General features: G+C 33.8%; 1 protein-coding gene across 1 annotated transcript in view; it reads right to left on the bottom strand.

Moving 5' to 3' along the window:
- The window catches only part of LOC111085529, a 23144-nt gene extending 10023 nt beyond the window's left edge, over positions 1-13121 (bottom strand). Inside the window, exon 1 of the mRNA XM_022384526.1 lies at positions 12565-13121. Within this exon, the coding sequence (XP_022240234.1) occupies positions 12565-13121 (557 nt within the window). The remainder of the gene's footprint in view (positions 1-12564) is intronic.
- Between the last annotated feature and the right edge of the window lie 353 nt (positions 13122-13474).

A 13474-nucleotide genomic window follows, 5' to 3' on the forward strand; every position in this document is an offset into this window, starting at 1 on the left:
GTTTTTTTGTCGATGTATTTGCTACAGCTCATGGTATTTTGTTTTCTTGTCGATGTATTTGCTACAGCTCATGGTATTTTGCTCACAGCAAATACACTCTTCTCTTGATTCACTTAAGGGTTATATTTGTTTGACTTTTCAAATGATAGAAAGAAAAAGAATTATAAAAATACTGCTACCTTTTCTAACTTTTCGAAAATCTCAGAAAGTTTATGTTTTCAATGATAACAGTTTTTAATACTCGATAGTTTTGTCAACTTAATAGATTAGGGTGGTCCTTCACATATGAAGGACACGACTGTGGGAAAAGGAAATACTGGTGGATCATAATTTGTTACTTATGTGACTTACCTATTCAAGTTTATTTATGAATCCATTTGTTTTCATGCATAAATCTAAAGTTTGATATATGACCAATAATGAGTGGGCGGGAAGAATAACATCAGTCATGAAGTGAGATACGCCCGCGGAGCCGCTAGTTTGACCATATGCAGAAATACATCATGCTACAATTACACATAGATTTAATGACGAAACTTTGATACTTATGGTATTATCTTAAACAAAGGAAATGTCTTATATTGTATTGTATTGTGTTTTGGCATTCCAAATACATGTACAAAATTATCAATATAAAATACTCTACATAATTTCCTATAACTCTTAACCTGAAGTTACAGAGGGTCAGTTTCATATAATACTGAAACATACAAGTAAATATTAAGTCCCCAAATATTGGATGTTCTTAGAATGTGTACGCCGTGTGTGAATAAGCCGAACGCAACCAACAGGAAAGACATTTATACAGTTATTTCATTTTGAAATAAACAAAACTTAAAATGACGAGTTTCTCTTATCTTCCGACAACACCTCATAAGACACAATTAAACTTCCTCATAAGACACAATTAAACTACCTCATAAGACACAATCAAACTTCCTCATAAGACACAATTAAACTACCTCATAAGACACAATTAAAATTCCTCATAAGACACAATTAAACTTCCTCATAAGACACAATTAAATTGCCTCATAAGACACAATTAAACTTCCTCATAAGACACAATTAAACTTCGCTAGGAATTGCTTTTTAACTCCAAGCTTTGCAAGACATTTAGAATGTCATGCCCCTTTCGTCGAAAGGTCAGACATGTTACACGGAAATAAAAAAGATAAACCAAGTTCTATATCTCTGCATATGTTGAACACGCTAAGCATCGTGGGCCAAGTGTGGCCTAGTGGTCAGCGTACTGCACTATGGATCTATGGGTCCAGTTTTCGCATAATAAAGAAAAATCGCTTTCTACCATATTGTGAATGCATTATAAGGGTGACGGTCAAATCCCACTATTCATTCAGACAAGAGCAGCTCAAGAGTTGGCAGTGGCTACTGTTAGCCAGCTGCCTTCCCTCTAGTCTATCAGTTCAAAATTAGGGACGGCTAGCACAGATAGTCCTGAAGTAGCTGTGTGCGAATATCCTTAAGCAAACAAAGTCAAACGACAAGAAAAATAATTAGAGATTTATCCTTTGTACTGGTCACATACAATAACGTGCGTACACCTGCACTGGCTTTGACCAACAGTGTCACTTAAGAGCAGGATTTAACTTAGTTCACAGGAAGGCATAACTTGTTCACATATAACGTATCTCTCTCTGGCAAGCTCCAATAACATTTTGGAAAAAATACCCGAATAACGTTACTTATGAATAAGGTTATGATCATGTGACATCATTAATCAGGATATATTACCTAAAACAGAAAGTATCTTATTGTCTCAGTTTCAGGAAAATAGGCCTAGATTGTTACAATGTATTGTGATGTTACTTTGACAGAAAGTGACGATCATGGAGCGAAATTTGCATGTAGTTTGGTAAAAATAAAAATAATGTCGCTGTGCAGCTAAAGAGGTGGTAACCATGTAGATTTGCTTGTTTGAATTTCGCTCAAAGCTACACGATTGCGAGTCGATCACCCTAACCACCTGGCCATGCCGGGCCTACCATGTAGAGATATACAAACACATGGTAAATTGAAACAATCTAATTTAAACGCAAATTCAGTTAATATTTCCCTGAAATTTCTGCTGTGATAGTGAGCCGCCCATTTATAAGGTTTTGAAATTTTAGATACCACACATATAGAGAAGATCTCCTGTGGTTTGAGCTAAGCATGAACAGCGCGTAAGATTGAATAATGACTAGCTTAATGATATTTTTTCCTGTTCTAATGATGTGTTACAAATTTTGTCTGACACGTCTTCTACTTCACTATCAACTATATATATATAAAAGGTTGTCAATCAATTGGACCAGTGGCCGGTCCCAATCTCTAACAAAGGACTTTTGGACCGTTTTTTGTTTTGTTTAAGGAAAAAATGAAATAACTCAGCTTACTTTTAAAATACTATTTCTGATGAGTAAATAACTTGTAAGTTAAGTTAATTACAATATGATATAAAAGCAAAACTTTCCATAAGCCACAACTTGAAACATGCTTGCTCAGTCTTTTTTTTTTAATGCAGCCTTGAATGCAGTCCCTCTCCTGGCAGAGGAATCGAACACAAGATGTACTTTGAATAAGAAGGAAAGTATTTTCAATTTAATAAGCTCATGCATACAGTTTCATAAATAATCTTGTAAATTTAAAAAATATATATATTCACCTAATTAATAAGGTATTTTTGTATTTGTGTAATTGTATAAGTTGCAAATGCTTCCAGGTGTATAGTTTAACATTTTTAAGCTCTTCTTTTTTGTAATTATCATTATTATTATTGAATTTATCATTATGTTATTTAAACTTCATCATATATTTAACTTTTGGATATATGTTTTATAGCTAAGCAGTAGAAGTAACATTGTTACACCTAATTTTTTTAATGATAATTTTAGGGTCAAGGGTCAAAATTCAGTTCTTTACGGACATGTTAATGAAATCTCAAAGATTGTTGAAATAACGTAAACGAGAAAAGATGTTTATGTTTGATGTTTATTATTATGCACAAAGCTACACAAAGGGCTATCTGTGCTCTGCTCACCACAGGTATCGAAATCCTGTTTCTAGCAGTATAAATCCACAGACATACCGCTGTGCCACTGGGGGGGGGGGAGCGAGAAAAGAATACATCATGATTTGCATATACATGTAATCTAGTTGTTTATGGAGTATGTCCGAAAATAATACAGCAACACACCCAAAGGCATGTAGGTAAACGACTTCATATCTATTTATAGCTATTTAGGTAATCACTTGGTACGTAGGTTTCTTGTGCGGGGGCTCCGTGGGAAGGATTATACGAATTACCTAAAGCAACTCTAGTAACCTCCTCCACCCACCTGACCTATGGAGCTAACATCCATTGCGTGCGAAAGGATCTGGGCGTCTTAAAGCACTATCTAGCTCTAATTGGCTATGGGAAATTCAAATAAAAATGTCAAGCAGAGGTTCACATGGCTCACTGATATTAGATAATGAATTAGAGACGAAAATTTTGAATTATAAAAATTGGTGCGAGGAATATATAGAGAACAATCGGTGTCATTCTTCAATTGCTTGAGGTATGCAACGGTTGAACGGATATGTCGTAGAAGCCACTTTTGTACATGTGACTTGTGTCGCTTTTCCAGACAGAAAACATTCTTGATTATGTTGCGTACTGTTGCCTGGGGCATGCAGATAGATTTTGCCATTGGCCTTTGTGTTCATAGGTTCTCAACAGTTACAAGACGCCACACTTATTTTATCGCAGTTGGTGTATGACTTGTTGTAAGTCTCTTTCTGGATGGCCCTGGTACCCCTAGTTGATCCAAATTCCTTTATTTTTCCAAGATCATTAAATACAAGAGATATCCTCGTTTTGGAAAGTATGAATACCCGATCTGAACAGATTTTTATAATTTGAGTGTATGAATATTTTGCAGCTGAATGGGCTGTTACATATACCTTTCACAATAGCGATAAAATTTCGCTGATAACACATTACCTACAAAATCCCAACAATGTCAAAATATATTTCTGAAACATGCCTTTCCACCGCGACTTTATATCGGTTGACTTGCATATTCAAAATTGTTTTAATATAACGTACACAACCCACTTTAGGAGTGGCAAAATGGTGGCGAGAAAACCGTAAACAGAATTTCACTACCCATCCACCAAACGAATTACCAAACTGTCAAACGTTTTCTACAACTTTGCAATTATTAATATGCTCACTAGCATTGCTTACAATATTTTATCAAATAAATTTTAAAATTGCGACTTTTGAGAAGTATTACCGAGAAACAAACAAAAAATTAACTGTAATATACTATCTACCTTTCAGAACTTATCCACGATCCGCTACAAACTTTTACAGCATTAGAGTGAACATTTGTAATCTCGTGTCTAAAATATCTTATATAACCTAATACATACTAAGGTAGTTTCCAGCTGGTTATTACGCTCGTTGTTTCATCTTCCACCCTCATCGTTAAGCTCTTCCATTTGTAACATACTTTTTACTAATAGCTCTAATTTCGTGGTTACGTTCTTCTGTCCCCTATTTAATTTGTTGGTCATGTTCTCGATATTATTCTTCAATTCTTATTTATTGAACTTATGTTCTCCTTCCTAATTTTAAGCCCCCCCCCCCCCCAGTGGCGTAGCGGTATGTCTGCGGACTTACAACGTTAGAAACCGGGTTTCGATACCCGTAATGGGCAGAGCACAGATAGCCTATTGTGTAACTTTGTGTTTACGTACAAACGATTAAATCTTAATTTTAAGCAATACTGTTAAATAACCTCAAACATTATCTAACTTCTATACAACTTTGATATTGTTTGCCACTTTAACCATCATTCCCCACTCTTGATGCTAAACTAATTTATACAATGGTTTTCAAATTAACTCTTAACTTTCAGGTAACTTGCAGTTTTATTGAAAAACAATATTTTATTAATTGGTTAGAAATACATAAGTAATTGAAAAGTAACATTTCACTTGTTTAATGTTCCATAGCTCAACAGAACTATTTACTAAATTTCACTTATTCAAGAAATGAAGAGAGAATTTATTTAAACACAGTATACGACTTCAATTACGTCTAATAACAAGTAATAGGCGTCGAGTACTGCTGATCACTTTGAAGCTGTTTAAAGAATAATAAAAAATATCATTGCTATGCTCCATATTCATAGAGAACCAGATTCCGTGGATTTTGAAGAAGTTCTAATTTATTTCACTGACAGAAACACCTTGAGAAAGAACGGTTTCAGCATGACACCAGTATGAAGTTACGATTGTTTCTTTATTTTTAGATGGGGTGAGGAGTTTCTTGCTACTCTCAACATCCACAACTACTTATTGAGTATCTTGGATCATTAAGAGTACTTGAATTTCCGTATCACACTTTCACATATATGTAGACAAAACGTTTCTCTCTAAAAGTCCTGTATCGTTGAAACTAAAATGATTTCTACTTTTCATAAAATGTCTAGACTTAGCACAAAAACAAGATACTATAGGGAAGGCAAGTAGTTAACAGTACCCACCGCCAAATCTTGAGCTACTCTTAATTTGTTTTTGTGGCAGCGGGACGGATGCACAGTCCGACACGCTATAACTACTAGGCCTAACCACTGAGAATAATAAACAAATATTTAAATTACATACAGTTTACAAAATAGAAAACTCTGATCTTGTGACTATAAATTCTTATATGTATCTTCTTATGTGCGTTACATATAATAAAGCATACAAGTCCAAAAACAGAAGTTTCAAATGTTCCTCGTCGTCAAAGCTTACGGATGAGGATGATGTATTCATTCAAATCACGTGACATTAAACCTTACATTGCTCGTACACAACAGTGTCAGTCTGATCTTTTCATACAAGCATTCTGAATATTTCAGTGATCATTTTATTTTATCTCATTTTCCAAAGAAAGAATTCTGATTAATGTGCGATTATGAAATACATAATACTCATTCTCATCCATTTACCGATACAAGACATGTCTGAAAAACACTTAAATAAGTCACACATTAGATTACTTGACAGCATTAACTTTGGGGGCAACGACACTCCAGGAGGCTTGTCTTTCTGCCTCCCCCCGCTAGCGCTGGCCCTGCTTATGTGTAACGCATAGCCCTGTCTTGCTTATGATGTCGAGAAGCAAACTACTTCAAAATCCATAATATTCAAACAAACACCTTGTTGCATTTTCACCATAATCATACTAAAGACTCCATGTTTTGTTTCGATACTAGGTTATTTTATGAAATATTTTAAAAACAAAACAGAAAAATTTAATGTGTCAAAACTTTAGTAACTTATTCAAGATTACTTTATAGAAAAGTATTAGTGATGATACTGACAATTTACGTAAATCTAAAAGTCTGGACTCTATTTCTTGTTTTTGTAAGCCAAAGATTACTAAGATTCCAATCACTCATCAGTTTCTTGGGTGGCGATCGATGCCAAAGATAAGAAGTTTTAAAATTTTCTTTTAGCCCAAGGAAACCTTAAAAACCAATTTTTCATTGGGTTATCATGTACAAATCGTTCCCGTTAGAGAGAGTCACAAATACCACAAGTTAACTTACATTTGTTGCCAGTACTAATCATATGTAATCAATCAAAGTTTAAGATAAAGAATTCGAAAAAAAAACCAACAATAACAGTCGTCAAAAACAAAAATCCATGTTATCGTCAAAGTTATTCAAAAATAAACAATCCTCACAATAACAGCAAAGTATTAGCCATGAAGAGGGGAGTGTCTTTAAAATGTGGACCTTTTCTTCTATACAAATATTTTAAGCGATTTACCTTAGTCTAAATGAAACATGTAAAACGAAAGTATTCAAAGGTTAAGAGAATCAATTGGAGTGCAATAATAAAACCTAAATTACGTAAAGCTTGCACCTAAACAATACATATATTCTGTATACGAATAACTCACTGTACAATTATGTAGTATGCTTTAATCGAGTATATCTAAAGTACTGGGTGTTATTTGTTTTTATGCAATACAAATCTTTTGGTGTAGAGTAAGAAATCACCCGATGACTGAACGGTAAGTCTGAGAGCTAATAACGTTAAAAATCGGTTTTCTATACACGCGATGGACAAAGCACAAATAGTCCATTGTGTAGCTTTGAGTTTAATAACAAACAAACGATTTTGAGTGAGGATAGAGACTTGTATTCAATTAACAAAATAAACTGAAACAATTGGCTTGTTCTTATAGCAAAAACTAATTTATAATGACACTTCAATACGGGGATAAAACGAGCATTTGATTTGTGTTCTGTGAATTTAAAATGTTAGGACAGAAACAAGGACTAAAATACTTGCGGATTATTAAAACGCATATGAATAACAATCTACTAGTTTATCTATAAAAATATGAATTAATAGTTTGTATCTTTCAGTAAATTATACACCAACAAATAATTAATTATGTTATATAAAAAAAATACTGAAATGAATTCGTAAAAACCTAAAATATTGGAAACATTATTTACAAAAAAGTAACATATGCCCCCCCCCCGTGGCACAGCAGTATGTCTTCGAATTTACAACGCTAGAAACCGGGTTTCGATACCCTTAGTGGGCAGAGCACAGATAGCCCATTGTGTAGCTTTGTGCTTAATTACGAACGATAGATACGTAACATTTTAAACCCTCCATTTACGAAATGGAAGTTGTAATATTACGTTTTGCTTGGTTGATGATAATACAGTTTTTTAAGTGATATTTATCCTAGTCATCTATATATCAAAATCAAAGTTTAATCAAGATGTATACACTCATGCAATGAAATCACATAAACGTGTTTTTGCTCATACAATATTATGATAAAGAAATTTTGTCAATGTTTTAAGAATATGAAAGGCTATGAATGACTGACAATCGTATATGAATTTTCTGTTAAGGTAGTTTTAAACTTCGCTCGTTATATGGCAAACAGTAACAAAACAATCAGGTTGGAGAATCTCCCATTAAAAGGCACATTGAGCCCGTTTAACATTTTTGGTTTAAAAAAAAAAGTTTGCCAAATAGTATAGATTCACATGTCGTTAAGCCTAGCTTCTTAACGAAAACCTCGTATATGTTTTTCTTTTTCCTGAGACCCGATAATAAATAATACTTGGAAACGTCCCAAGGCAAATATCCCGAACTTTTCAAAAACTACTTGATTCTAAAGAGAGCAAAAATCATATTTTTTAAACAGCTTAATCATACTAGATTTCATATACATAGAAGACACGACATAATATATATTTAAACATTTTCTCTATAAACTATATAAAAAACTATTATTCTTAGAAATTTCTGTGAACATGAACTCTTATCCTCAGATCTCTCATATTTAGAGGTTGAGTACTTTACAGTAAAACGATTTTGGAGACTCGCCACATCGTTACAGTCCACATAGCTATGCCCGGTCATGCTGTAGCTGATGATCGTGAATCTAGAAAATAGCCCTGTAGTTTACTTCCTTTGTAAAAGGCTCTTTTGTGAGCCTTTTCATGTCCAAAGCACAACCCTCTTCCTCGTACACTTTCCATAATACATCTAATATACGAGGACGATAATTAACCAGTGTTCTTGTCAATAGTCCGGTCGCAAAGAAATACCAGCATAGGTGCCGCGTCCGACGACTTGCCTGGTATGTTTTCGTATAAAATAGCATGAATACCCGTTTAATTCTCCAGCTACTTGAGGTATGCGAGGGTTGAACGTAGGGGTGTCAATTACCCAACCACATCGGCCGGCCGATACCAACATTTAGTATTAGTGCAGATAAAGTAATTTAAACTACTAAAACAAATTTATCTTATAGGTGATTTTTTTCTGGTTGCATTATTAATAAAAAAATTCATACGTAGTTTTTGCTTGGTACATTTAGTTCAGAAAATGAATAAAATGAATGACGGTCATAAGAAAATAAAACAGTTTGCATTAATGTTTCTAGAAACGCTTAGTAAAATAAAAACACAAATATATTAACTTTTGAATTGTAACTGTAACGTTTGTTAGGTCATAGTAGAAACTTTATACATGCAAACATAATTATTAACTTCACCACAAAAAAGTCAGGTTTAAACCATCCAATTTATTCTACAAAATTCAGCGTGACAGCTTTGCCACTTCAGAAAACAAAAGATGGCTTTCCACTTCAAAACACAACACGAATACGGAGGGTGTAAATTCAGTATAATGAAGCAACCTCAGTCTTTGTGAGCTGTTTTAGTCACAACCACACTGGCACGTGGTTTGTAGACAGAGACATCAGACTACAAGCCAAGTCTAGTATTATTCACAACTGTTTCATTTCGAATTATGATGCGAAAAATGTATAAAAGCATAAAAGTTGACGTATTTGTAAAAAAAAATTAATTATATGAGAGGTGCTTTAAATTAACACCCGATATATCGGTGCAACCCTATTTGAACGGATATGTTGTAACTTGCGTACTGTCGCCTGGCGCACATCAACGAATTTTACCACTGACCTTTGTGTTCATGGGTTCTGATCTGTAACAAGACGCCGCTTTGCTTACCACGGCTGAGATTTGACTTGTTACAAGCCTCTTTTTTTTGGGGGGGGGGAGTGGCGGTCCATATTCCTTAAGTTTTCAATACCTTTAAGTACAAGTCGTAAAGGACTGTTACATACTCTTCTCAAAAGTGTTCTAATTTCGATAGCATCACACTACCTACAACGCCAAACAATGTCAAAATGTAGTTCTGATACACCATGACTTTATATCGGCTGTGGTTGTCAATTTAATTTTTGATATAATTTAACTCAACCATGTGTAATTCAACAGAGTAAGATTCGTTTTCTGGCAAATACAGTTAGCATGAAACACAATCATTAATTTGATCTGCAAAAATAAAAATAGAATTATCAATTAAATAAATCTTATTCTACCAGTAGTCTTCCAAAGCACCCAGTCAGTGAAGCTATAAATCATACTATCTCAATAGCACTTAATTCGCAAAATGAAAATCAATCTTTTATACTTCGTAAAGATATTAGTCGATAAGTAAGACCAAATAATAGAACAGATATATTAATCCGACTATATCGTTGACAAACAGATGCCACATAGCAACAGATATTTTTTATTTATAATGCTGTAGTAGTTTGGGAAGTTAAAAAATGCCTCACTATCAACACTAAGGACTTAATTCTTTAGCTGAGTTGGTAGAGTATAAGAAATACTTTGGTTGATGTTGATTAGTTTATATTAGATAAATCTGTTATGATTAATACGAAATTTGTACTTTGTAACTTGTACTTGTAATATGTACTTTGTCAATGAGAGCAATTTCATGAGACTATTAAATATTCTTAATTTGAACGTGAAGATCCAAAAATTATTTGGAATTATGTTAACAATTCTATTTCTATTTGTTACTCAAAGTAATATTTGTTTTACGATGTTTCAGGTAACTATTGTTTCTGGTTGTAGTACGTTCGATACAACCGATTATGTTTTATGCTATTTCGACGGCTAAATATGTTCTATCCACTTCTAGAAAAGTAATTAAAAATGGTAAACCTAAGCCTCGTTTATTAGTATGCTATAAAACCAAGCTTCAGAATAAAATTTATTTCGACTGTATGAGACTTAAATAGAAGGATCAATTACAGGTATTTATTTAGTATTACGTTACTTTTGTTTTGGCTCAACTTACAGGAATTCAGGTTCACGTACTTTAAATCCTGATTTGTACAGTATCGTTTTGTAATACTTGGCATGATTTTGATGTTGGTTGTTTGTGTATATTTTGTATAGTGGTTATCTCTCATCTTTGATGAACGAATAAAATGGCACACGCCTAGCGAGCAAGTGGTTTCGGGTTCAAATTCGAGACAAGGAAATATATCGTGATAAATAAAATTTCCACAATACTACGCTACACCCTTAGATAATTCAAAACTTTTCTCTGTTGTCTTGTTTCTACCGATGTAAGTTATAAGCGAAACTCGAGTAAAAATAAAACTAAAAAATGTTGACTGTTCTTTTCAATTCAAATATGGCATTAATTTCTTACCAGAGCAAGTTAAGTACTTAGAGCGAAACTGAAAATCAATATGGAAATCAGTATAGTTAATTAAATATACTTTTCTTATGTTCTTACTTATAAAGATGTCCCCCCGTGGAACAACATTAACTTTACCAACTTACAACGCTAACATTTAGGGTTCAATTCCCAGCGGTGGACACACGTGGCTTTGCTCTAAAAACAAACAAATTTATAAAGATTAGAATGCATTGTTTCATGAGTTGGGTACCTTCGCTAGAAGTGATATTTTCGGATATTATGAACAGGAAGTTTAGTTTTTAACACAAATCATCTTGAAATTAAAATACTTTGATAAGAAAATTATTGCTTTGTGTAATCAACATCGTAAAACTTTTTATATATACTTCAAATTTGTTTTGTCAAATAATATAAGTTTTAGAAAATATAATGTATGCTATGTTTCGTTCAACAAAATTCAACCAAGACATGCATTGCACACTAATGGTTATGTAGTTAAAATACAAGTTGTATATCAATTAATATAATTTTCTATGTTTCACAGAAGTTGGTGTATAAATCGTATAGCCACGGAAGATAAATGGCAGTCATACAAACGCAGTATTAAATACATTTCTACCACGAATGCGTCAGAGTAGACCTTTTTAAAGTTTCCATTCTTTCCAAATTTCAAATAAAGCATCATAGCTGCATTTGTTGTAGTGCATAACGTTTCTCGACCTTAATGTCTGCCAAATGTCCTCTGCACGACATCACGTACAACGTGACAACACGGTGTTAAAATATCAACTCGTTTGAGAAAGCTTAAGAGTGCAGTCATATCACGAAGCTGCCTTACATGAACCATTAAGTCAGTCACACTATGTGACAATGATTTTAACGAACAGCCTCATTTGGGGAAGGTTATAATTTTTCATGTGATTTATTCTTCCTCACAAAAATAACTTCTAATTTAAAATAATCGTATTGGAGAGCATAAAAAAAAAAGATCTCAAGCGAGCAAAAATGGATTTCGTGAAGTTATATGGCAATTACACCTATTTCATGTTCAGGTCTTTATAATTGTATAATGTTCGTACTTAGTTTCCATTCTATATCTTATGTTTTTCAGAATTTCCACAATTTATGTTTGGTATCAACCTTATTCGATGTAACATTCTCAGACACAGACAAGCCAAATGAACTATCAAAACCAATGTACTTCCAGAGAACATTTCACTATCAACACGAGAGTTCACTTTCTCTAAAAGTAATTCGTTTATTGATAAACAAAAGAACAACACGGACATTTCGTCCACAGCTCATTCAGAAGAGGTCACTGAAATACATACAACTTTTAAATTTGTGGCAAAGTCTATTAATTACCATAAATGTATGTCTTTTTTTTTTATACAGACGGTTGACTATGACATCTGTGAAGACAAATAAATAATATCCTAGCATTTACCATAATCATCAATTATTAATCAGTTAACTTACTTACAGTTCAAATGGAAAAAGTACATTTTTTACCTTTCATCTCCTTGCGGAGTTTTCATTAGTTTGATGGCGAAAAGAAACTGAATAGAGCACACAAAGAGACAACATAAGTTCAAAGATATGGTGAGGGTGCTCAAGGATATTGACACTTGATAGACACCAAGAAATTCTTCACTTCCCTTTATGATTTTTTTAGGAGATTCATTACTGAATGATTCTCCATTTCCTGTACTTAAAGTCAACGGCCCAATTTTCTGTAGGAAAAACAGGGCAAGGAAAGCCATGAACAGGGACAAGATGCATATGAGAGCTAAGGATGCTAAAGTCTGATAGATACCATATTCGCTGGAATCTTGATCCGGTATATTAATCTTGTCAGGTGTCAAAGTTTGACGCCTCGAGCTTATATTTGGGTGTCCGGTGGTTACATGTGATAGGTCCAGCAACGGTTTTATAGGAGCACTGGTCATTGCTCTATTGGTCAATCCAGCACCACCATTATAACTAGGTGATTTACTATCCAGACTGTGTTTAGAGGCACTTACGATACTGAAGTTCAAATTCGGACGCGACGCAATTTCACCATTCATCTTCCGAGTGGGCGGAGTTATACAGATTCTTCTCTCCTAATTGATGCTGGACATGACGTGTTTAGAAATATACGGCTCTAACGAACGGAGTTCCTACGTTAATAGTAATATATTACTGAGTAAATAAAATGTATAGATATGTTGCATGTTGGAAAAAAAGCGTCGTTACAGTTACAAAGCTCCGTTCACATAGGTTAAGATCTAAAATGTTTTCTCCAACAGCTTTTGCCCCCATGTTTCATCATTTGTTTAGGAGACTAATTTTTAATATTCTCTCCTCCTAACTGATAACGCAAATGAACAGCAGCTCCTGCTGATCAGCATTAAATTAGTTGAACAAATCTGTGAAGCAA

The sequence above is a fragment of the Limulus polyphemus genome, unplaced genomic scaffold, assembly GCF_000517525.1.
Source record: "Limulus polyphemus unplaced genomic scaffold, Limulus_polyphemus-2.1.2 Scaffold447, whole genome shotgun sequence".
Lineage (NCBI taxonomy): Eukaryota > Metazoa > Arthropoda > Merostomata > Xiphosura > Limulidae > Limulus > Limulus polyphemus.